This window comes from Pelodiscus sinensis, chromosome 4, assembly GCF_052426305.1.
Source record: "Pelodiscus sinensis isolate ZL-2025 chromosome 4, ASM5242630v1, whole genome shotgun sequence".
Taxonomy (NCBI): domain Eukaryota; kingdom Metazoa; phylum Chordata; order Testudines; family Trionychidae; genus Pelodiscus; species Pelodiscus sinensis.
The window spans coordinates 128,066,928-128,092,735 of NC_143055.1; the positions used below are offsets into that span (position 1 = coordinate 128,066,928).

The following is a 25,808-nucleotide window of genomic DNA, read 5'->3' on the forward strand; positions in this document are numbered from 1 at the left end:
CCGCCCTGCGGGGCCATGGAGCAGCTGCAGCAACAACAGCTGCCCCCTCCGCTCCAAAGGGGCACAAGTTAAGAGAAGCGGGATGTGCTTCTTCTCCCCAGCCCACCCCCTGCGCCTGCCTCTCCCTCCCTTCCTCGCTGCCATGTGGGCTGAGCTCTGCACTGTGCCAGGCACAAACCCACTGGCACTTTGCCCCCTTTCCTCTCTGAATCCTGCTCTCCCACCACGACATGGAGAGGGCCAGATTTCACCCTGCTCAGCCCCTGCTCCTCTCCTAGAGCAGCTAAGCACACAGGCTACATCCACACTGCAGCCGCGAGTGTTTCAAAGCCGGGGTAAACACATACGCTAGGAGCACTAACAACAGCAGGGTAGGCAGTGGCGCAGGCTAGCCACCCGGGAACACAGGCTCCCTACACACTAAACTAGCCCTAGCCACCCGGGAACACAGGCTCCCTACATACTAAGCTAGCCCTAGTCACAGCCTGTGCTACCTCTGAGCTCAAGCAGACCTAGTGCCTGCTTGTCTACACTGTGCTGGGATCCTCGCTCCCAGCGCAGAGCGGACGTAGCCTCAGGCCCTTCAATATGCAACTGTATGTTCAGAGTTCTAGGAAGGACCCTTGGGCACTAAGGAGAAGGTCGAATCAAGATACACAACTCCATTACATAGCTGGAGTCGACGTGCCTTGTTTCGAGTTTCTCTGCTGTCCCCGTAGCGTGAGACACAAGCAGGAGTACTGGCCGCCAACCGGGACACCCTCTGAGTTTGATTTAGTGAGCCTTAACTAGACTCGCTAACTCAAATTCTGAAAGATCGATTGCGGCCATGTGGATCTTCCATTTAGCATAGACATAGCCGCAGAGGACAACTTGCAGTTTAGTGCTGGCACCACAGAGAGCAAGGACGGCCTTCTGGGAAACAGGAGGCCTGGTTCAACTTGTGGCCCTGGGACACAACGTGGCCCTTAATATTTGTAAGGTGCTCTTAATACAGCAGCAGGCTCCAGAGAGATTCTCAAGGCACAAGCTTCAATAGATATTTTTTTAAATATAACAAAACAGAAGTAATTTCCTTGCATGTAGTGTGGCTAGAGACATGCCCCGCTAACGTGCTCTTAGACAGCACAAGCCGCAGCCATGAGCTAAGTTGTTGGAACGGCAGAAACGGTGGCTCTCCTCAAAAGAATGGTTCTCGCTACCAAAAAAAACAGACCAAACAAGATCTGGGTGCAGACACGACTCAGCCAGTCCGCCTGCAGCATCAGGGGGAAAGAACAGTGCGGGAGCATTAAACCCGTGCCCTCTCCAAGGAGAGCAAAGCATACCTGAGTTCAGACAAAGAACTGGTTAAGTTCATGGAGGATACATGCATCTAGAGATGGCTCTTAGCCTAGATGTTCAGGGAAGTAACCCCAAGCTCTGGGTGGCCCTAGCCTCTAGCAGCCAGGTGCTCTGGACTAGAGGAGGGGATAGATTCAACACTATGTATAGGCACCATCCCTAGCACGATGGGGCCCTGATCTTGGCCGGGGCCCTCAATGTGCTACTATAATAGCGAGAGGCAGAACGGCTCGGTTTCCTTGTCTGCTTTTGCAAACAAGGTGCAATTCGTGTCTTCCCTGCCTAACCCTTGGGCAAAGGCCTGTCTGCACTGATTTTCTTTTCCCTAACACCTCTCCTTGCTACCACTGGAGCAGTTTGGTGCTGACGTAGGCCCGTTGCCAGCAGTCTCCACTCCTCTAACCACAGCACCACTCAGGACTGCTCCCCTCGGCACCAGAGAACCAGCCGCCTGATTCTAACCCTCCCCCCAGGAACAAAATCCCAGGAACAAACAGCTCTGGGGGCCTGGGAACAGGAGACCTTGCTCTGAATCTTGATCATTTCATCACTCGGCCCTCCCAGGATATGAATACTTAGCAGTGGGGAAAGCATATGGGAAGGACGTGATCAGCAGAGACTTGCTGTCAAGGTTTTTAAATATGTATCAGCTCTCCCTCTCCTCTCCCCACCCCATTCTGTGCTACGAAGTCCTGCTGACCGGCGTGGAGAGCGGTTTCCATCCATCTCTCTTTACCGGCTCCTATTTGAGTTTCAATTAGAAAAGCAAAAGGATGCAGCATTCCCGGCCCTGAGGGTAAGCACTGATGGATCCAGGCAAGCAAGACTTACACTCATCGTAGCATTTATCTCCGCCACCGTCTCTTCATCTGTTGGGAACTGATAGATCTGAACTCCATTGCTGACCAGTTCGCTCATGATTTTACTCTTGAATTTATGTAACTCGTTTTTTGCAATCGTATCGGCTTTGGCTATGATAGGGATAATGTTGACCTGCAAGGCAAAGAGAGGGCTGTCATTTTACTTTGCCAGTGGCCTCTTAAAGGACGCCTCCCTCAATAGGTTCAACCAGAGGAGGACAATGCACACGGAACAGCGAGGCAATACCAACTTTCTATTGGAACAGGAATTGTCGGCCCCTCCGACTCATTGGATTTCTTTTGGCGTTGAAGCTAGTAGCATTGCCTTTGGCAGGACAGCGCCAATTGCTTTTCACGTGGAGAGTAGTGCTCCATTAACAAGCCAGTAGTATCTGGCAATACAGTATTTCCTCTTTTGTAGCTGCGGTTTTCTTTTTTAACTGGGACGGAATGGAAATGCAGACACGCAGACTGGACATTACCATCCAGGCATTCATCCGCTTCAGATCTGCAGAAAGCTTGAATACTCTAAGGTTTACCTGCAGAAAATAGTCTAGAGATTTACACTCAGGCACATCTACTAGAAATATTACATTTAAAATGCAGAGCCGCAGTGGGAGTTGCTCCTGGACCCGACGTGAGCCAAGCTTGCTCAATCCTAGCTTATGCCAGGTTCAGCAGCCTCTGTCCTAGCATGGTGCTGGGAACTCCCATGGACAGGGGCTGCTTTGTGGCAACCTTCCTCCTCACATCCCCCCCACCACACTGCTGCCTCTGATACAGAGGCAGCAAAGGAGAGAGGGGAATGCGAGTAGTCAAGTAGTTGACTCGACTTGTCGATAAGCCTAAGCTTATCGGTTGGTCAACAACTCACTTACATTCCTAACATCTACAGCCTCTTATTAAAAGGAAATGTTCACATCAGAGGAACAAGGCGTAGGGATTGGTACAGAGATGAATTGTCCCTTTATTGTTTCTTTCCTGTTTTTTTACCTTGTACCTCTTCCCTACTAATGAAGTTTGCACACCCTATACTACACACTGCCTAGGGGAAAACTACAAGGAGTCCTGTAGCACCTTAGATACAAACACATTTATTTGGGCATAAGCTTCCATGGGCAAAGATCCATTCTGTCAGATGCACTGGAGTGGGACTTACAGAGGCAGCATAGATCCCCTGACACATGAAAAAGAGGGAGTTACCTTGTCAAGTGGAGCACCAGTGCCAACCAGGTCAATTCCCATCAGGGTGGATGTGACCCACTCCCAGGGGCTGAGGAGGGGGGGTGAATACCAAGAGAGGAAAAAAGGGCTTTTGTAGTGAGCCAGCCATGCCTAGTCCCTATTCAAAGTTGGGTCACACCCACCCCGACTGAATTGGCTTAGTGAGCATTGGTCCTCCACTTGACAAGGTAACTCCCTCCTTTCCATCTGCTATGCTGCCTCTAGTTTCCACTCCAGTGCATCTGACAAAGTGGGTCTTTGCGCCCACGGAAGCTTTTGCCAAATAAATCTGTTGGTGTTTATCTGCAAAAACAACCAGGAGTCCTGTGGCACCTTAGAGACCGTCACGGCTCCCTCTCCGATTGCCTCCGGGAGTGGCATCTAACTCGGCAAATACCAAGTACATATAAAAACAAACTTGACACAGAGCCAGATCCTCAGATGGAGCTAGGTGGAGCTCAGAGGATCACGGGGTCATGGTGTTCAGGAAGCTACGTGCAGGCCACCGCTCTGCTGTGAAACGAAGATGCTCTACGTATCCTTTTCTTGCTCGCTCTCTTGCCCTAGATTACTGGCTGTGGTAACACGCTTATAGTCCCTCAAGGGTCTGGCCAATCCAGCTCAATCCAGCCATAGGTTAAATGTAGCGTTTACTACTCAGAGCCTTTTAAACCCACTCTGAAATGCCCACACCGCTAGGTGCTACCTACGATTAATGAGTAGCCTTCTTTCTGTTCTGACCAGTGGCAATATAAAACACCGCTACAGCAAGGAAGATGTTAATTTTGACCTATATGGAGAAAATTTAAATACAGTACTTGAAAATCCTCTTAAAATTACAGAAACTAATTTCCTTCTGCAGATGGCTCTGTGTCAGCAACTAATCCCCGTCCAGGGAAAACGTCAATATCAGTGCCAAATACAGGCAAATCCTCAGCCACTCTCTGCAAGCACAGGAAAAACCAGCTCCATACTGTACCCACATCACCACCATCAGGCAACCTATTACCAATTCTTCATGGCTCTTGGGCCCATGCTACTCAACAGGCATGGGTGGTTCTACGCATCTGAAATGGAGAGCTCCAGCTGCCTGCTTTCCTGCCTTGTGCGCATTACAAACCAGAAAGCAAGCCGCTGACCACATCACAGTGCGGATGTGCAGCAGGCACTAACTATGTAGCCACACCAGCTTCCTTTCAAGTGGGCTTGGCTTTCTACCTCCCTTTTCAATACAAAAAGATGCTCCTGAACATGAGAAATTGGCATGTGAACTTTTCTTTACGCATCTAAGGGCTAAATCAGCCCTCTCTCTCCTAGCCCCCAAATAGATCCTTTGGCTGTATCTTCAGTACGGTTGGTTTTGCCTGCAGCGCAGAACTGCTGAGCCACAACAACTAACTGCGTTCAGTGCCAGCATGGTCTCTTGCCTTTGAGGAGCATTGAGGGGGCGTGTGCAGCAACACAGAGCTGACGCCCTGCAACACCAAAAACGTAGCGCTCTCAGCATGAAACGAGGGCCATCCTTGATGGCAGGTTCATGCGCAGCTGCCTGCTTCAGGATCGCTGCTCGTTTGGGGCTAGCGGGAGCAACGTGGCTGATGATGTTCTCCCTGAACACGGTGGACCGGTTTGGATGAACAAGGACACCGATTTTTGCCCAAACCCCTGTTCCTGGTGAGCCGTTAGACATTCACTGGTGCTAACCTGCCTCTAGCCACCTAGCAAGCCGACAAGCTGTTTTAAACCTTCCCTGCACTCCTGTCCCTTCCCAGCAAACGGGTGTTTTCCATTCCCCTTTTGCTAGTTCCGTGGCATGGATGCCCAATTAAGTGGCAGCAGCAGGAGGGGCATCCCAGGGTCAGGAGATGGGCAGCACACACCTTGCTGTCAAGCTTCTTCATGGTGACCAGGTCTAGAGACTTCAGCGAGTGTCCAGTGGGTGCGATGAAATAAAGGCAGGCATGAATCCTTGTGTCGTGGTAATTAAACAGCGAGCGCTTGATCTTCAGCTCCTCCTGCAGGTAGGCTTCAAACTGAGTGTCGATATATTCCACGATGGGCTTGTAGCTGAAAAAGTGGGGAAGAAAAAACGTCTTTTCAGATCAGGGCATTGACTGTGGGTACGTTAGGCCAGGGCTACCCGAAGAAAACGCATCAGACAAGAGCTCAGACAGAGTGGCTGGCAACTGGGGCTTTCAAATCATCCCGAAAGAGGACAGATTTCCTCGAGACACTCTACAGCACAAACCACTTGCCTGTCTGCATCAAGATACAGTTGATGAAGAAACCGCCCCCCCCCCCCCTTCCCCCCCACACACACACTCATTCTGACCCCAGCTGTTTCACTCTCCTGGCTGGGGAGAGAGACTTACCCAGGAGAACCCCGCTTCTCCAGAGTTTGGATCGCAGAGCAGAGAAGCCATATTTGTTTGACAGCTGTACTGGAGATGCTGCTGTCAATGCAGCCTGGTCCGCTCTGGACTGGGCTTTCAGAGGAGGGAGTCACAGGCCCTGCTTTAGTTAGTGCTGTTCAAACTACCTGCTACTGATTGGTTTCCAGGGTAGGGACTGATCCTGTGAGGAGCTGAGCATTCCTAGTTCCCAGTAAAGACAACAAAAGTTGGCAACCCATGGGACACACAAGGGCCTCTCCTGCTTGGAAGGCATTCATTTGAGTCTCCCTCCGGTCTGCCCAGACATGCTCCGAGAGCAATTACCCATATTCTTACCCTGGTTAGAAAACTGTGTTTAACTGACTTCATTTAATCTTTCCTGCAGCTCATGGGCACTCAGTCAATTGGACACAGTGTAAATCTGTGGTGGCCAGCCAGTCCTGAAGCAGTAGCTACTGCTACCCCGAACTAGCCACTTTAGTCTGAAAACATGAATAATTTCACGAGCCAACTAGCCACACACAGCCCCACTTGCCCTGCCCTATATCCGCCCCTGATCCCCGGGGCACCATTGTCTGATCTGAGCCAGGCGATCCAAGGAGGCCGCAGAGACTAGCGTACTGTAGAAGTGGCTGTGGGTGTCCGCTCGCGGCCTGAAATTAAAGACACTGAACAAAGGGGTCACCAAAACGGGCTGGAAAATCATCTGGTGGTGCCGGCTGCTGTAGTCACGAGTCTTGGATTGTGCAGAGACAGAACAACAGCTTTCCCATCCCCCCTCACGCCCTGGCTGCCTCTCTCCAGGAGCTCAGGAGAGTGAAGTCTGAGAGACTCCAGTAAATGCCATTTACTCCAGCTGGCTGTTGAATGATCAAATGCAAAGTGACCCAGCAGTAACAAGTCGCCCATGTCCCCATAGTGAACACCTGCTCCTTCTCTGCCTTGCCTGCCTTCCAGTTTGCGCGCATATGGCAGCGCTCAAAGCACAGAGCTGCCTACGGTCGGCACACGCCACACGTGTCACTTCTCCTTGGCAGGAAAGCACACAGTGTGTGGGTTAACAGCAGCCACTGAGCAGAAGGAGCGAAGCGAAGATAGTACACACCACACACACACACGGCATTTTGGTGCAATTGCAGCCAACAGGGATGTTTTTAAAAAAGGCAGTGGCTTTTCAAAAACACAACTAACCAACCAGTCCCGTGGCTCTAGAGGGACGTTTTCCATCGAGGGACAGAAATGATTAAGACAAGCCTCACGACCGTAAAATACCGAGGGTGACTTTGCAGGGGCAAAGGGATCCCAGCAGAAGGCAGAAGCGTGTTTAAGTGTACGAATGTCTGTCTATTTGGGCGGCACAGTTGGGCTGCCTAGAAATTCTAAAAACCGGTCATCTCTGCAGTGTGTTGGAACGTGCATGGAACAGAATGTTTATTTCTTCTCTACAAAGAGAAAATCTGCATCCACACTAAAACCCATCCCCATCCCATTGCTGCCAGCACAGTGTAATCAGGGAGCGCTCTCATGCTGAGATCTGAAGGAATGGGCACTGAGTCAGAACGGCCAAAATGTGAGTCCCAGCTTTCATGGGTGGCAGGTAATGCAGGCAAGGGAAGGTATTGCCTTCCCAAAACTGCAGCACAGCACTCCTGGCCCTCCAGCTGGCCAGCAAGAATCTGGCTTCAGGGCGGGGCCCGGCTCTGGGCCCAGGGAGAGGTGGCTGAAGGGGTGGGGTCTCAGGCAGATGGGTGGAGCCTCTGGCAGAAAGGGCGGGGCGAGGCGGGGGGCTTGCCTTTCCTAGCTGAGCCTTCCCCTACCGCCCATGCCAGCTCCGTCACCGACTTGAACGACCTGTCGGCAAGTCACTTCACTCGCCGTGTCAATTTTTTCCCCTTCAGCAAAGAGCGATAATAGCTACCTGCTAGCCTCTGGCGTGGATTCTCTAGTGGAGGACTAACCAGTGCTTTCTAAATTCTAAATGAAGCAATATTATTTAATACAAATTACCATCCTATGCAGTTTAGATCAAATTCATTTACACTCAGCTGCACAGTTGATTGAGCTCCTTCCTCGAACCGAGGTTCAGAAGCAATTCAACTTTTGCTTGGCACAATAAATCTCCACCATGCACTGCTTTATTCTGCATTATTATTTCGATTACAGCAGTGCGTAGAGGCCCCCAATCGGAATCGGCACTTCCTTATACTCCAGCATTGCACCTGCACTTAAGAAAATATAGTCTCCGCCCTGAAGAGCTTGCATTCTAAACCGACAAGGGGTGGGAGGAGACAGACGCTTAGGGGAGGTCTACACAGCAACTAGACACCTGTGCCAGCCAACGTGGAGTCATGGGGCTGTTTCATTGCTCCCACAGCCTAGACTCCAGCCCACGTCCAGAAGTCTACTCAGTAATTAAACAGCCCTGCAAGCCTGAGTCGGTTGGCATGGGCCAGCCATGTGTTTTTCTTTGCTGTGTAGACCCACAGAGAGCAAAGGACTCGTGTAAGGTCACACGGGTCTGTGGCAAATGCAGAAATAATCCTGGTTCTGTGGAGTCCCTGTCCCGTACCACTAAACCCAACTATAACTACAGCACCGGGTTTTTGACGCTGCAGGCCTCAAGGGCACTGGATACTAGATATCATTCCCATAGTAGGGCCAAGCCCTTCCCTCTTCAAGATGAATTAATCCTTTTCCTATGCAAAACCAACTTTACCTGTCATCTTTATTAATCTGATCTCCAAATCCAACCGTGTCAACAATAGTCAGCTTCAGACGAACGTTGCTCTCCTGCAGTTCATAGCTTCTTGCTTTCAACCTCACGCCAGGCTCATTGTGGGTGGCCGGGTCACTTTCAAACTTTGTGTTAAACAGAGTGTCCATTAACGTTGACTTGCCAATGCCGGTTTCACCTGAGCAGACAAGAGGATGCGTTAGAGCAGTGGTCTCCAACCTTTTTACACCCAAGATCACTTTTTAAGTCTCAGAACAGGCGAAGATCTACTGCCCCGCCCCTTCCTTGAAGCCCCACATCTTCCTTGAAGCCCCGCCCTCTCTAGTCTCCTGTCCATCACTTGCTATCCCCAGCCCTTATACACTGTTAAACAGTTTATTTTTAAATTATGCAATATATAAAATTAAAATCACGTTTATAGTTATGAAATAAATGGTCTGTTTTTAATTCATGCTATTTAAATGTCAAATGAAGCATTTACAATTATACATTTTGTTCTCTGCTATTTTGTAAATCTAAAATCAAGTATTGATAATTATATAGTTTTTTTTCCAATAACAAAGTCTCAGTGTGACACCTGTGACTGAACAGTATCTGCCAGTGTCTTGAAGTCTGGGTTGTAGTCTGAGATTGCTAGTCGTATACAGTCCATCAGATGGGCATCTGTGATCCTGCGCTCAGCCTGGGAAGCTTGCTCCAGCACAGCTGGAGCTAGACGCAGCCTCCCTGGGCTGAGCGCAGGGCAGCTGGGCTGGAGGGAAGAGAAGCGGCTGCCCGGCCAGCTGGCCATGGCACTCAGCCTGGGTGCACCAAGCTCCATGTGGGCAGGCGCAGAGGAGAAGCCACCGATCAGCTGGAGCGCGGGGCAGCCTCTTTCACAAAGCCACAGTCAGCTTGCTGGGGTGTTTCAGCCCTCCCGGCCTCCCAGCTCCCACCATTCCTCGCAGCTACTCACCTGTGTTGTTGCTCAGTGAGTAGCTGCTCCTCAAATGAGGAAATCTAATGTAAATGTACTGCGCAGGCACGCAGTACAGAGAGGGCTCAAGAGCTACTCTTAGAGCCCCTGAGATCTACCGGTAGCTCACGATCTACTGGTTGGTGACCACAGCATTAGAGCCAACGATCACTCCGCCCCCTCCCATTCTGTCCCAAGTGCTCTTCACAGAGAGCGCGAGCGAGTCACTGTTACTTCTGTAGCACCAAAATCAGAATGGCTGGTTTTCCGACAGTGAGATACGCTCTACAGGCCTACACACCTTCTAAGATGGCTGCCATCTTGGCCAGCTCTCTCAGATTGAACGGAGGACTTTCAGAGCTAAAAGCAAGCGCTGCAACAGTTTGAGCTGTGACTCATTTACGGGATTGTAACAGACTTCAGGTCGGGCACTGAGGGGGACCTGTACAATATACACATCATAGGACTATCTTAAGGTTGTCAACGCTCCAGGATTGCCCTGGAGTCTCTGGAAATTAACAGTTAATCTTTCACGTGGTGAAACCTCCAGGAATACGTCTGACCACAGTTGGCAACTCCAGTCTACATAGAACTTCTGAGCAAAGGAAGCTCGGCTTCGACTATGTGAGGGCCGCCAGTATGGCAGACATCAGGTAGATCTAGGAGGATGAATTTCTGCGGCCTGAGCCAGGCTATGTAGCTGAGAACCGTAACCGATTCCCGTACAGCATGGATCAGTCCCAGGGCACACACCTACCTACCACTGGGTCACATTTACAGTTATGAACCATGTACAGACACTGGATGGGATACCACTGATACCAGCAGCATGAAGCACATCATTTTGGGGAGGGTCAGAGGGCTAATAAATATATATTCCGACAACAATTTTGTTACCTCCTCTCTTGGGCTGTGTCCAGACTCAGGGTTTTTTTCGAAAAAAGTAGCCTTTTTTCGAAAAAAAACTTCACCTGCATCTAGACTACAGTCGCGTTCTTTCGAAATTAAATCGAAAGAACACGGCTTTTCTTTCGACGGCGGTAAACCTCATTTCACGAGGAAGAACGCCTTTTTTCGAAAGTGCTCTTTCGAAAAAAGGCATTCTTGAATGCCAACAGAGCTTTTTAGAAAGAGAGCATCCAGACACACTTGCTGCTTTCTTTCGAAAAAGCGGCTTGCTTTTTCGAAATTTCCGCTTGCAGTCTAGACGCTCTTTTTCGAAAGAGGCTTGCAGTCTAGACATAGGCTTGGGGTGGGGAGAGAGAGCTAACTGGGGCTCGTAGCCCTCCTGGAGGAGGCGTACTTAGAGGAGGAAAGATCAGAAGTCTGGTAGGCTGGGTAGGACAGAAAGGGTTACTGCACGTGCTGAAACATGCAGCATTGATCAACGGAGCAGATGAGTTCTCCAGATGAGGGAAAGCAAAGGTCACTTTCCGCTGAAGGAGCAGGAATCTGCCAGCAATAGAGGAAGGTAATTAGGCCTACTAGGCACAAGATGTAAACATAGCAAGTCCTACTTTCCTGGGTACCCTTTTCTTTTGTGCATTCTTCTGCCCTCGCTGATTATTTTTAAGCTGGACAAATTATGTAATATCCTCTCTACAGGCTCGTGAAGAAGTAATTAATTCTTTCCTCATAGACTGTATTCAGAACGTGCACATCCCAAATACTCGCAACTCGTACACAACTTTGGCATTCAAAAGAATGTGAAAGCATTTAGAACGTTATCTTGAGAAAGGACTGTGCTTAAATTCCCTCTTAAAATCCTGAGCCTGACACTAGTTTCGCATTTTTCTTTTAAAGAAACAAGGCAAAGGAACCTTCCCAACTCAGATTTATACACTTTTTTTTTTAAATGTTAAATTCAAGTGGAAGCTGTCGCATTAGACAAACATACAATAAATTCAGTCCCCTTGCAGTATTTTTCAGACTAAATCACCATAGTGTCATAAACCCAATAATGAAACAATCCATACAAATTAAGAGACTTAATTTTCATTGTCCAATTTGAAAGGCAAAAGTGTAAAAATACCTGAACATATAACAAACTTTTTAAATTATTTCAGTTTTATTGATTTGAAATTCACCACTGGTAAATGAATTTCTTTTAAAATAAGATTAGTAAATTGAAGGGTTTGTTTAAATCTACAAACTCTAAGTCTCTCTCATCATACCATACTAGATGGTATACAGTGCGGGGGGGAAGGGGGAGATATACATTACTGGTCTATTCCCGGTTGTGGAAATCAAAGCAGGCAATCCCCTGCATTCATATTGAAACCCACGGAAATCAGTAATTATGTTGTTTGAAGCTGATGGGGCTTTGTGTAGGTTCAGGGTCTGGATGTAGATTTAACTGCACGATTGAGGCCTTCACAAGAAAACTACCATATAGACACATAAGAAAAGCAAATTAATTTTTCAAGGTAATTTAAAGGCAAAGGATTATAAATACTAAAAATGGGGCTTGTGAGGTTTTATCCAATTTATGATTAGTCTGGTCAGAATTTGATTTATTGTTTTATAATTCTGAAAGTTAATATACTTTTATTTAAACAGTTATTTTAATATTCACAGTTGCCAAAGTTAAGGGGAGGAACGTACAACAATGATTTAACAGCCAGAGATGTTAGGATTAAAAAAATTAGATCTTTATAACCAGGGCTCGACAATTAGCGTAATCTACTTGCCCGAGGAACAGCCGCTTGGCGAGCCCTGTTTATAACCATTAGCACACAAACCAACCACATCCCATCAAAATATACAAAATAAATATCAAATCAAACTAAGTTCTCAAGCAGCATTTTTCTTACTTTACCTACATGTAAATTTTAATGGTCACTGATAGAAATATTTTTTCACCGGTTTGCATGTGTTCAGTGAAATCTGAATCCTTCCAAGCCTGATGTGCATAGAAAGATGGAAGGTTTCTTTTTGAGTTTAGTTCTTGAAACTGTTTTTCTGCTTGTCTGGTCTTCTCCGGTTTTGCTGAGAGCTTCGAAGCTTGCTCATTATGAGCACTCACACATTCGTTATCAAAGAATTCCTTTAAACAAAACGTTAGCCCTGGAACTTAACAGTAAGTCAGTATTGATAAAAACTAAACTAGAAGCTATAAATCACGGAAATCAAGAATGTAAAAAGATGACTATAAATCTCTTCTCTCAAATGCTTAACTTTCATTCTTGTGACCACTGCACTAGTTATTTCACAGCATGCCAGGGTAGGGATGTGAACGGTTAACTGGTAAGCACCAACGGTCAAACCAGTGGGGGCTGGAACAGCCCCCCGCCCACTGGCAATATTTTCCAATGCTGAGATATCTTTTTCCGAGATGAAGTGACCACATCTGCATGCAGTATTCAAGGTGTGGGCGTACCATGGAATTATATAGAGGCGATAAGATATTTTCTGTCTGATTCTCTATCCTTTTCTTAATGATTCCCAATATTCGGTTTGCTTTTTTGACTGCCGCTGCACATCGAGCGTATGTTGTCAGAGAAAACAACTAGCAAAAAGGGTATGGGGAGCCCAATTTGTCTTCGGGTCACCACGAAGATACCTTGATGGAAGGCAGTACAAAGGAATGGTGTCCTCATGAAAATGAAGGTGGTAATATGAGAACTCCTTGTAAGAGAGCCCAGCAGCAAAGATTCACACTTCTGTGATCGCTGTTTGCATTTAATAACCAAAGACAATCTGCCTGTTTTTACAGTAAGGACCTCTTATTTGCGATGGTACTCTCCTTTCTCATTTAGTAACACGGTGTCCTCTTATTTCAAGCGATCCTTGCCTCAGTTTGCCTGGACTATGGAAAGAAATGTTGGCAACCACAACAGCCGTGCATGTTGCACCGACACTCACACTATGTCCCAGGGGTACGTCCAGACGACAATCACTGTGCTCTAAGGATGGGTCCCCAATTGCAGAGCTGTTCCAGGCTGGAATCACACCATGCTGCTGGACCTTGTATAAGCTGGGTTTCATTCCAACCTAACAAGGCTGATTTGAGCTAGGGATGTAATAGCGTAGTGCCGTGGTCCCCAACACGGTGCCCATGCCCGCCAAGTGCTCGGGGCTGGCCTGGCCCCGGGCACGTGGTGCATACACGGTGCCGGAGCCGGCCCGGGCGCATGGTAAGCGCCAGCCCCAGGAGCACTGCGAATTGGCCGCTCGCGCCCCTGGCGCGCGGCGCTGGCAGGGCGGGGGGGGCGCCGGCCCTGGGCACGTGGCGCTTGCAGGGCGGGAGGAGTGCCGGCCCCGGGAGCGCGGCGCTTGGGAGGAGCGCCGGCCCCGAGCACGTGGCTATGGGGTGGCCCCGCCCCCGAGCACGCGGCTATGGGGGGGAGGGGGGGCGCGTGCATGTGTCCCCGCCCTCTGGCGCCCGGCAGCCTCTAAAGGTTGGGGACCACTGGCGTAGTGGATTAACCAATCAGCAAATGCTTATAGGTCATTGCTGTAGACTTCATGCATTTCCCCCTGCCCTAGCCAGTACATTTTTTAGCAGGCTGGCCAGCAGCTATGCAATGGGTCCTGGCTTGCAATGGGTCCAGGACCTGCTCCTGCTCTAAAGTGTTATTAGGAGCCAGGCAGGGAGGCAGCCTGGCTCAGTTCTGGCTCATGCTGGGTCCAGGAGCTCAGACTCCTTCCCCAGACAGGGGCTGCTGCCACCCCGTATCCGAGGCAAGGTCCTCCAGGGGGACTGGTTTTTAAACTGGCTCCCCTCATGGACCAACTTCTGCCTGGCACCCCACACTGTTGCCTCAGATATAGAGGCAGCAGCATGCAGTGGCCAGGGGCTCCTTGGGAGCAGGGCCGGCCCCACCCCCAGGAACTATAAAATACTTGAGTAATTCATACGAATTTATAAGGTTAATTAACTATTCAATTAACCGATATTTAACATCCCTACTTTGAGCACGCTCAGCTTTCTAGCAGAACCATTTGCCCCTAGCCATAGACTTCCTTCCATCAAGGGAGCCCAAGATACCTACACCTAGTAATTTAAGTCCTATTATTTTCTCACTGGAATAATGCCACAATTCCTGGTTTTCTTGCATTGACTCACAGGATATAGGAATAAAGTCTCGGTGTTTGCAAAGCTATTCAGATAAGGAAAGGAAACTTGCAGGCTTAAAACTCTCAATATTTAAATCTGGACCAGCGTCTAAAAGCCCACGGCTAGCAGGATCAGTGATCGCTTTAATCCAGGCTAGAAATTAGGGATGCCATCCTAGGCTTATTGGTTAATCTTATGTACTCCATGTATTCTGCATCCCTCCACGGAGCTGTCTGCCTCAGTCCCTGCCCTAGCGCTCCTACCTTGGATATAGAAGCAGCACCTTATAAAGTGAAGCAGGCAGGCAGGAGCTGGATACGCAATAAGCCGGCTTGCAAGCCAGCTTCCTGCACATATTAGCTCACACAAGTCGCTGCCCACCCCTCCTCCAGTCAGAGGCAGCAGCGAGGTGCGGAGGCAGGGGAGGCTGCCACGGACAGAGGCTGCTCTGTGGGATGCCGGTGCAGATCCTGTCTGCAGGAAGCTGACACCCTAGGACAGAGGCTGATGGTGCCGTGCACGACTGCCTCTGTATCAGAGGCAGCAGCCTAGGGCAGCGGGAGTGAGCAGCTTCCCAAGAGGGGGACTGGGAGCGCACTGCCTGCTGGCCCCACCCCGGGGGACTGTTGAATAGTCGTGTAACTGATAATACGTTGTGCGGTGACACGACTATTCAATTAATCACTATCTAACATCCCTAGGAGAAATGCTGGTTTTCAAGGCACTCCTAGCCTGGAAAATTGCAAGATCCATAGGGAGCCGGAAAATCGGTTCATTCTCAGAGCCATACAGCTTTGCCTTTTGCTTCGCACCCTGCTTGATTTTGGTTGCCAGTCTCTCAGATTGCTACAGCTGGCAAGCAGTACTGTCTCTACACCGGGAGCAGCTTGGGACCCCAGCAAACCAATAATGCTTTTAAAAAATCTGTCTCTCTTTCGTAGCCACAGACCGCTGTGGTCCCCATGAGGAATGGACTGTGCATGCAATTACTATTATTAAACAGATCTATTGTAAACCTCTGGCGTGGCGAGCTGCTAAAGCAAACATTCCCCTCACTGCAGGCTGTTCTCTGTGGCTCAGAGGCACTTGGGCAACACACACCACAGACGTGTTACGTCACCACGCAGAAGCAAATTGAGATTCCACTTTTTTCCCCCCTCCCTTCCTTCCTTTGGACAAAAGCAGCAATTGCGGGCGTGAAATTTCTACGTGGAGCTTAACAAAAGTCGACTAGCACATTTTGAAAAAGAAAAAGCGGGAAGCGAGTTGCTCCGTTAAAGACAAACTGAGTCATGGGAGGCATGTTGACCACAGGAGAAAAAAAAAAAGCAACCAATTGATGCCATTTTAATCAGCCACTTGCTTGTTAATGGGGAAGCTCCCTGCTGAATTTTAAACAGCTTCATGCTGCAACTGGCTCACGTGATGGCTGTTTGCTGTGGTTGTATTTCTCCACGCTCATCTCTCCTGTCTAACTCCTGACGACCGAATGCAGTGAGGGGAGTCTAGTCGGGTTAGCCAGATGTGCATTTCTGATAGCTGAGACTGCACTGTGGAGAGTATTCTAAACATGCCATGAAAACCCCAGTCAATGCATTTAAAAAAAAGTATAAACCTAACATCCTGAATCAGAAAAGAAAAGACGTTTTGCTTTGACAGATGAGCAATGGAAATAGTTCATGCAATGCTCTGCCAAGAGAAGCGTTTTGTTTGCCCACAGAAGTGCATTCAGTGTTTGAGACATTTGCGATGACAAGATCTTGAGGACAACCAAGATGTTAAAACTGATTTGACACTTGAGTTATGTAATTTTTTTTTAAATCTGGTGTAATTTGAAACTACTAATCACTGGGGGAGGGGAGAGTGTTTCCAACTCTCAGATGTGTCTCTCTCCTGGATAATAGAATTTGGGATTTCACTCTGAATACCTGGGAGGAACAGACTAAGGAAAGTGAACACAGCTGCCATACGCACAGTGCTCAGAGTAAATACAACACTGAAAAGGTGGCAAGTCTGATTCTCCTTGACACCCACCATAAAAGCCCTGGCATTGCCAGCGTGATGGAATAGGGTAGAGTTCCTTAAACTTTTTAAGACTGAGGAACACCAAACAATTTTTTTTTTAAATGTGGAACACCAAGGATTTTTTGTTGAGGAAAAAAAAATGGTCGGGGAAAAGATGTTGAGCCCCCTCCACCCACCCACACACACACCCACACACAAAAAAGCCTGCCCCTTTAAAGGTGGCCATTTTGAACTCTGTTCTCTGCAGTAGAACACAGTTTAAGAAACACTGGAATAGGGCCTTAATATAACAGAACCAGGTTCACTGCAAGCAGGTTACATTCCCACCCCGCCCCAAAACATACAGACCCATGAGAAATCCATTGGCTTTTGTCCCAAGTACGGAGCAGCTCATCTGTCAGTGTTGGCAGGAGCAGGCCCAAAGCCTGCATGTGTTGCTGGAGGTCAGTTCCCCCCCTCAGGACTACTGAGGTTTCAGCCGTGTTCAAAGCATATCGGGCACTTTCCAGGCTTAACACAGCTCCATCCACGATGCACGATTTAAAGGCAGGCAGGTTGTGGGGCAAGGGAACAGCACAATGGGCTAACTGGCATCGGACCCTGACCATGTCTGGGCTAAACAGTATCAAGTTAGCAGATGTGCATGCACAAGGCACCCATGTGCAACATCAGAAGGCTCCTCAGCTCCCCATAGGTTTGCGGGAGGGACTTGAATGAGGAAAGCAGCAGGCACTGGGGGGAGAAGCTGACACACATGGAGGCAGCTGGCATTTCTGCCACAGACAGGAACAGCAACATCACCAAAACCAATCAATAAATTAATCAGGCAAATGTCCACAAGGAGGGAGGGGCAGATATGCAGGGAAGGGTAATCTCTATTCTTTCACAATGTCGGTTTTTCAGTAGGAATTAATTATCCTCAAAGAGGTAGCACAAGAGGAAGGCCACGGCCCACTGGTATATGGAACTCTTTGCCAGAGGAGGCTGTGAAGGCTAGGACTATAATAGAGTTTAAAGAGAAGCTAGATAATTTCATGGAGGTTAGGTCCATAAAAGGCTATTAGCCAGGGGATAAAATGGTGTCCTTGGCCTCGGCCTCTGTTTGTCAGAGGCTGGAGAGAGATGGCAGGAGACAAATCGCTTGATCATTGTCTTCGGTCCACCCTCTCTGGGGCACCTGGTGCTGGCCACTGTCGGCAGACAGGATACTGGGCTAGATGGACCTTTGGTCTGACCCAGTACGGCCGTTCTTATGTTCTTATGAGATCATTGCCACGCAGACCAATAGATTAGCGTCTCACTGTTTCCCTGTTATGCCCCAAGTCTATCTGCAACCATTAGGGATGTAAAAAAATATATAAAATATTAGCCATGTAACTGATAAAAATTGTATCGTGGTTAACCACAGGGCTGCTGGCCTGAAGAGAGCAGTCCCCCGCTCACAGTGTAGCTGGGCACCAGTTAACTGTTTACCAGCAAGTAAGGACTGTGCTTACCAGGTAACTTGTTACCTGTTTACATCCCTAGCAACTATCTGTTGTCTCCCTGTAAACTGAAAGCTTGGGCAGCCACCCAGAAGAGATTCCAATGTCTCCCAGCTGAGTAGCAGAGTGCTCACAGCATGTTTGTATAGGTGGTGCACGGCTGCAAATGCCTCAGTGCACATAAAACTTATTCTGCACATAAATGGAAAAAATTAGAGGGCACACTGCCCCAGTCCCCAACTCTTTGCTATGGTAATACAAATAATGATAAAGATGCAACAAAGAATCTGAATTTGACAGAGGAAGTGGAGAGGGAGCCAATGGAGGGATTCAAAGTCCAAAGTCATATACCTGCATGTATTGCACATTTTATTTTTCCAGCCACAACATTCAGCTCCTAACACAGAGTAAGAAATATGTATGTACTGGATCAGACTTCAGGGTGGTTGTGAGTTTCATTTGTTTAAAAACAGAGCCGCACACAGCACAATTGTCTACAAAGCAGGTGTTTCTTTCTGGAAGGCCCTAAAGTTGGACTATATTTTCAAATTTCAGACGTTTGAATAATCTATCTACAGTAAAACTCCAATGGTCTGGCATCTGATGGTCCGGCACCATCAGGAACCCAGAAATGCTCCGGGCAGCCGGACCATTGGAGCTGCTCTGCCCACAGCTTCCCGGATTCAGCCACTGCTAAAACTGACCAGCGGCTGAATCGGGGAAACCGGGGGCAGAGCAGCTGGAGTGCTGCCGAGTAGGTACCGTAGTGCTGCCCCTCGGGGCTGCGGGACCAACCCGGCAGCACCCCAGCTGTCCCCGATTCAGCCGCTGCTGAAACTGACTAGCGGCTGACTACAGGAGCCCGAGGCAGAGCTGCTCTGCCCCGGGCTTCCTGGAGTCAGCCCCTGATCAGTTTCAGCAGCAGCTGACTTGGGTACACCTGGGACAGAGCGGCTGGGGTGCTGCCGGGTTGGTCCCCGCAGCGCCGAGGTGCGGCGCTGCAGGGACCAACCCAGCAGAGCCCCAGCTGCTCTGTCCCAGGTGTCCCGATTCAGCTGCTGTTGAAACTGACCAGCAGCTGACTCGAGGAAGCCCAGGGCAGAGCAGCTCTGCCTCTGGCTTCCTGGAGTCAGCCACTGATCAGTTTCAGCAGCAGCTGACTTGGGGACGACCGGGGCAGAGCAGCTGGGGTGCTGCCGGGTTGGTCCAGTAGCGCTGCACCTCGGCGCTGTGGGACCAACCTGGCAGCCCCGCAAGCTGCTCTGCCCCAGGCGCCCTGATTCAGATGCTGCTGAAACTGACCAGCGGCTGACTCCAGGAAGCCTGGGGCAGAGCAGCTCTGCCTCGGGCTTCCTGGAGTCAGCCGCTGATCAGTTTCAGCAGCGGCTGACTTGGGGACATCTGGGGCAGAGCAGCTGGGGTGCTGCCGGGTTGGTCTCCCTGCGCCAAGGGTCGGCGCTACCAGACAAACCCAGCAGCATTCCAGCTGCTCTGCCCCAGGCATCCCCAAGTCAGCCGCTGCTGAAACTGAAACTGTCCAGCAGCTGCTGAAACTGAAACTGTCCAGCAGCAGCTGAATCAGGGATGCCTGGGGCAGAGCCGGACTATCAGAAGGGGGGGCTATGAGGGGTCTGGGGCCAGACCCCTCATAGCCCCCCCTTCCGATAGTCCGGCATATCTGATAGTCCGGCACCCCCTGGGTCCTAAAGGTGACGGATTATCGGAAGTTTACTGTATATATTTTAGAAATGTGCATCTGTCTAAATGTTCATGAGTCCGTTGGCTTAAGAACTTCTCCTAAACCAGACGTGCAAGGGCCATCAAATTTGGTAGGCAGTTTCCTCTTATCCTAACTTAAAGCAATATCAGGGGTTGGTCCTCCAGGACAGTGGGATGTGCCTGGAATGTGACTGTTTCATATCAAACAGAAAAGAAGGGGTGCGAGAGCAGACACAGTTATACTCACCCATGACCACAGGGCGGCAGCAAGTCCCAAGCAAGCAGTCGCTGGCTGGCAGCACCCACCCCGCCAGCCAGCCTCAAGGAGCAGCTGCTAGCCACATTGCTGCTCCCCTGCCTGACCCAGAGAACACCAGCAGGAAGCCTATATGGGCTGGACCCAGAGAGAACTCAGCAGCCAGGGCCAACCCAGAGACAAGCCACTTATCTCGGGGACAAGCCAGCCTGACCTCACCCTGTTCCCTGAAATCCTCCCCTCCCCCCCACCAGTTCCTTTACCCCCACACTGCCAGCCGCCTCTTCTGAAGGACCCAAGTAACACCAAGTAATTCTGCTAGTGAATAATAATGTTTTTAAAAGGAAAAAAGGGGAAAATGCTACTAGTTTCCTTCAGGTGAATAAAAATCAACTATCGGGGAGAAGAATGAGGTGGGAAAATCAATTTTTAATTATTTAAATTTATTGTTTAAAAAATAAACTTGTTTAAAATTAAATCTGCATTTAATACAAAATATATTAAGGCCTAACCATATTATAATCTCTTCAAACACAAAAAATAAATGCTGGTTTGTGTGTTTAATTCAATTCCAATTACCATCTTAACACAGCTTGACACAAATCATGAGCAAAAAGTTAATTAGCTAGTGAATAAGCAATATATAGCACTCACTATTTTCTATCATGCTAACACGTTCAAGAAAGAATCAGACAATATTAAAGCTATAAATTTACTTAAAGAAATGTATATAGTGACAGCCATACCCACCCAGGTAAGAAAAGGACCTACCACTGCTAGCGTAAAGACTATTTAGTTGTAAATCAACTTGTTTTAATTATGCACCCAGTGCAAATTCACATTTCTTTAGGAAATAACTGAATTACAAATGGAAAAATTGATTAAAAACAGTGCCTTTTAGAACACTCAACCTATTGGTTTATCGAATGGAAGGGAGGATTTTGTTTTTGGATTTTAATTTACTCTCTCTCAGACACACACCCCCCAGCCTCTGTTTAAATTATTAATTTTCTTGTCACGGCTGTCTTGATGTGAAAAGCCAATTTGTTTAGCCGCGCAGCATCGCTTACCAACACAAAGAATGTTGAAGCAGAACCCTTGCGAGGTGGATTTGTTGACCAGCTGATCTGGAAGACTATCAAAGCCCACATGGCCAGAGAGGGAGAGGTTTCGAAGCTCGTCGTTCTGAAAAACCCAAACAGAAATATTTGTAACCAAGATGCCAAGCAACCGCGCATGCAGGTCCAAGTTATAGGAATCTCTGGCACTCTCAAAGGAGAGAATAACACTGTCCCCCGTTAGCCCAGGTCAGTGTTTCTTAAACTGTGTTTCGTGGCATACCGGTGTGCCCCGGAGAACAAGAGTTCAAAATGGCCGCCCTTAAAGGGCCAGGCGACCTTGGTGTCCCTCAAAAAAAATATTATTTGGTGTTCCTCGGTCTTAAAAAGTTTAAGAAACACTGGTCCAAGTGGTCTATGGCAGGAGGTAATGGACGGAGTAGATTCTCAACTGTAGTAAGTTGAGGGTCAGTAATATGGAGTCAGCAGGCCTAAATAGAGGCCTGCAACATGGAAACAGCAACAGGCCTGCAATCCAGTGAGCAAGACTTTGGTTCAGTAACACAGGAGCCAAGAAAGAAGCCATATTGATAATTGTGTAAGTTAGGTCAGGCATGGAAGGACACAGGGAGGCACTGGGTACAGACTGTAAGCCAAAGGGGAGTAATGGAACATCTTAATAAGAAATGTCTTGGTACAAAAACTCCCTAAAAACTAATGCACATACTGACCTAGGTTCAGGACCAGGTCGGAATTGACAGCATGAAGGATAGTAAGTAAGCCCCCCTTCCGTAAGGTGAGGGGTGGTAACTAGGCAACAGAGGGTGGTAACCTGGTACGTAAAGAAATGATGTAAGTTGTTTGTACCTGTCTATAAAAGGACACCGCAGAGGGTGCTCTCCGGCCGACCTTGGGGGGGGGGGGGGGGGCGCACTAGGCGCCTGAACGGCAGGCGTCATTGCCTAAACTTACAGAGTGCACAGTAGCTTAACTTTGACTAACTGCTGTTTGTATCTGTTATATGGCAATAGGCCTGCCCGGTGTTGGTACCTTGTCAACGCGGGCCATAGTGCCCAGTGGTGTAACATTGTACTGATCTCTGTTACCAACTGGTAGAGCTTCGCATTTGACAAACCTGCTCGATTGATTTCAAACCTTGCCTGCATCTGTCGTTTCCGGGGCCTCTCAGAGATCTCGTGTTGACCCAAGTGCACAGGGTCTAACACTCTAGATCAGTGGTCTCCAACCTTTTTACACCCAAGATCACTTTTTAAGTCTCAGAACAGGCAACGATCTACTGCCCCGCCCCTTCCTTGAAGCCCCGCCTACATTACATGAGGCAATCTAATGTAAATGCACTGCACAGGTGCGCAGTTCAGAGAGGGCTCAAGAGCTTCTCTTGGAGCCCCTGAGATCTACCGGTAGATCGCGATCTACTGGTTGGTGACCACGGCTCTAGATAAAGGGAGTACCGATTGTTACGCATACAGCCGAGAGTTTAACAACGGAGTAGAGGTCCTGTCAGGAGCGCGCCAGGACAACCCTGACCAGACGACGCTGACACTGACAGTCCAGACCACCGAAGGTACCGGGGTACGAGAACACCGAGGTACGACACTCAACCACCTGTTCTTCTGGCTCAATTTGCTCCCCAGTGCCCAGGTGTCTTCCTTGGGTGTGTGTTCTACCCAACCCTTCTGTGGGGCTAGCTATCTACAGCTCCCCCCCACAATCCACAGAAAGAGGCAGTTCCTCTGGGCCAGTGACTGGCAGATTGCAGAAGGTGAAACTGAAGTTCCGTGCCCCAGTTTCAGACAGTCTTGTGGCCACAGGAGAGAAAAAAAGTCAGGAGGCGAGACACACGGTCAGACAACGGGGTTGTGACTGCCCCCCACCAAGCTGCAATCTTAGCTCTGCTCAGATGAGCCCCCACTATGAGACACCAGATCCCCTGGCTTGCTCTGTGACCATTGTGCACGGTGGGAAGAGGCCAACAGAGCTGCCGGGCCGTGGACAAGATATGGGAGGGGGGGGCCACACCTCCATGCTTCAAGAAGAGGCGGAGCCTCAAGCCGAAGGGGCAGGCCTGTGGGCAGCCAGCCTCTGCACCGCGCTACGCTTAAGCCCCCATCCCACCCCTCAGGGACTCGCTCCGGCAGCAATTTAAAGGGCTTGGAGCTCCAGCTGCCGCTGCCCCTAGGAGCCCCCGGCCCTTTTGTTGAATTGCCGGGTCCCGGAGTAACTGCCCCCTTTGCCCCACCACAATCAGCGGGCCTGACCGTGCAGCTCTCATGATGCAGAGACTATGGCAGCTGGTTACCTCCACCCGGCTAAGAGTTTCCCAGTTGTCTGGGGTAGGGGGAAAGAGGAACGGCCCGTCTGGTGCAGAACCATTGTAGGCAGCATCTTCACCACTGTCCCTGCAACCTTTCTACCGGGGGGTTGGGTGGATCATGCCGAAGTCTCTGTCCCCAGCTGGCCGCTTGGGATTTTGACTTCAACGTCATCAGTCCTGATGTAAGTAAGTGGAGAAGCCAGCGCGCTACTCCGTTACATGCGTCACGGATAAAGGAGTTCTCTCAATTCTCCTAATCTGCACCGCAACGTAACAAGGACGGGACGCTCTGCGTGTCAGCCCTGGCGATCGTTGTAGGGCCACGGCAGGGCATAGCTCACGTTGTTCAGAGAACACCCCTACAGCGTCCAAAGGCTTTGGACGCATCGTTCCAACACGGAAGACGGGTGTTGGCCTGTGAGTGGTTTGGTTTACACGCAACAGCATTGCACGGTAAGAAAGCGGGGCAGTCACCCCTCGGCTTTTCAGCATGGCGCACAATTTCCTGTGCAAGGCCTGTCTCAGATTCCATGGCCTTGAAGGAAAAGTAGTCACTTAACGCAGACACACTCAAGTCTTCCTGCAGGTTTACTTTACGCCTGTGGGAAGATTTAACCAGGAGTTTCCACCACCCCCCTCCATCTACCTCTGCTGGCTTGGTCGGGTACCCTGAGCCGAAAGACACCTCAGCAGAGATTTTCACAGGATTTATTGTACCAGCAGGGATCTTGCAGGATAAAGAGCTGGAGCAAGTCCGATGTTATATTTAGAGTTTTCCACAACAGCTGTACAGTTAGTTATGTTTTAGTCTAGAAAAAGCAGCCTCACTAGTTAGCTCTTCTGCCAAATCACCCGGATGCAAAGGCTCAGGAACAGATTACAGAACTCTGTGAAACAGCACAAGATGTCATTCCCTGTCATGCTGGTTTCCATAAGAAAAGTTGGGTGTCCCAGACTTCAGACCTTTACTTTTTTCCCCCAATACCAGAAATTTGCATAGGAACTACTAAATTGCTACTAAATTATAACCCTGTACAGCCTAGGCCTGATCCAAAGTCCGTTGAACTAAATGGGAGTCTTTCCATGGATTCCAACTGGTTTTGGATCAAGTCCTTAGAGAAATGGTGTTTAATTTAATTCTTAGGGGTCACCCTTGTTTTCTGCTCTGTGTTCTATTCTCCCATTTGCCAGAGATTTGCTATGCAACCGGGGCAAGGCATGGGGCTCTCCAAAGCCCATTCCCCACCAGAAACAAACAAAAGCCCTATTGCTTAGGGGCTGAGAGATGGGGGCTACATCTACACCTCCAGGGGTTTGATGGTCTAGATATACTGGCAGAGGTACCCTGACAAACCCTGTTAGCAGTGGGTACACCCCGAAAGTAGGGCTACTCAACTATGGAAACCTTGGGGGCCACAATGATACTTATAACACATGCCCGGGGCCACAACTTAAGTGTGGTTGCATGTACATGCAAATATATATGCAAATATATTCAAATAGCTTCTTTCACACTGACGGGCATGAATACAAAGCACTTCCCACAATGCCCTGGAACCTCCTCTCTGGGGGCTAGAAATGCCGATACCCTGCACCCATCTGTTCTGGCCAGCCTGTCCACTTGTGCCTTTCAATGCTCATCCCTCCTGGGAGACGCCTTGCCATTGTGGAGCGTGTTCCCACAAGCAGGCCGTGTGCTGAGCCCCGCATAAGCCGAAACCGCCCCGTGGGCCGCAAACAAACAGGCCACAGGTCACGCGTTGAGTAGCCTTGCCAGGGAATCTTAAGCCAGTTTCCTGAATAGAGCAAGGCCTAGTCTTCACTTATCTACACTGCTCTCTCTCACACCCTGACTTAATTTTCTAGTGTAAACGAGGCCCAAAAGGCACCAGCAAAAGGGTGTTTTCGCCAGTATTACGTTGTCTGCACAAGGGTTTTTGCCAGCGGGGATGGAGAGACACACAAAGGGGTTCCCATGACGGACACGGCTGTGCCAGCAAACCTGTTACATGCTGTTCAGGTGTAGGGGTGGATCCACGGCTTTCAGCACTGACCGACTCCCACTGAAGCCAGGGCCAGTTGACGGCAGCACGAGCCGAGTTCAGGTGAAGGCTGAGCGCATTTGAAAACCCCTTCCTTAATGTTTGTGGGGACAAGCACTTCAGATGTAAAATCTGTGGGTCTGTGCCATTTCCGTTAGAAGCTTGGCTCTGTGTGTGTGTGTGTGTGTGTGTGTGTGTGTGTGTGTGAGAGACACACACACACACACACACACACACACACACATGACAGCTGGCACACACACAGGCAGTGGCTGCCTTTTCTTCATTTGTCCCCCTAAACCCAAACAGCAGAACGCAGG

General features: G+C 49.3%; 1 protein-coding gene across 4 annotated transcripts in view; it reads right to left on the reverse strand.

The window, feature by feature from the left end:
* The window catches only part of SEPTIN11 (septin 11), a 119,888-nt gene that overhangs the window by 33,849 nt on the left and 60,231 nt on the right, over window positions 1–25,808 (reverse strand). For all 4 annotated transcript variants that reach the window (XM_075929447.2, XM_075929448.2, XM_075929446.2 and 1 more), the window contains exons 2-5: window positions 21,124–21,238; window positions 8,538–8,733; window positions 5,309–5,495; window positions 2,176–2,337 (exon numbers count right to left, since the gene is read on the reverse strand). In XM_075929447.2, the coding sequence (XP_075785562.1) occupies window positions 2,176–2,337; window positions 5,309–5,495; window positions 8,538–8,733; window positions 21,124–21,238 (660 nt within the window). The remainder of the gene's footprint in view (window positions 1–2,175; window positions 2,338–5,308; window positions 5,496–8,537; window positions 8,734–21,123; window positions 21,239–25,808) is intronic.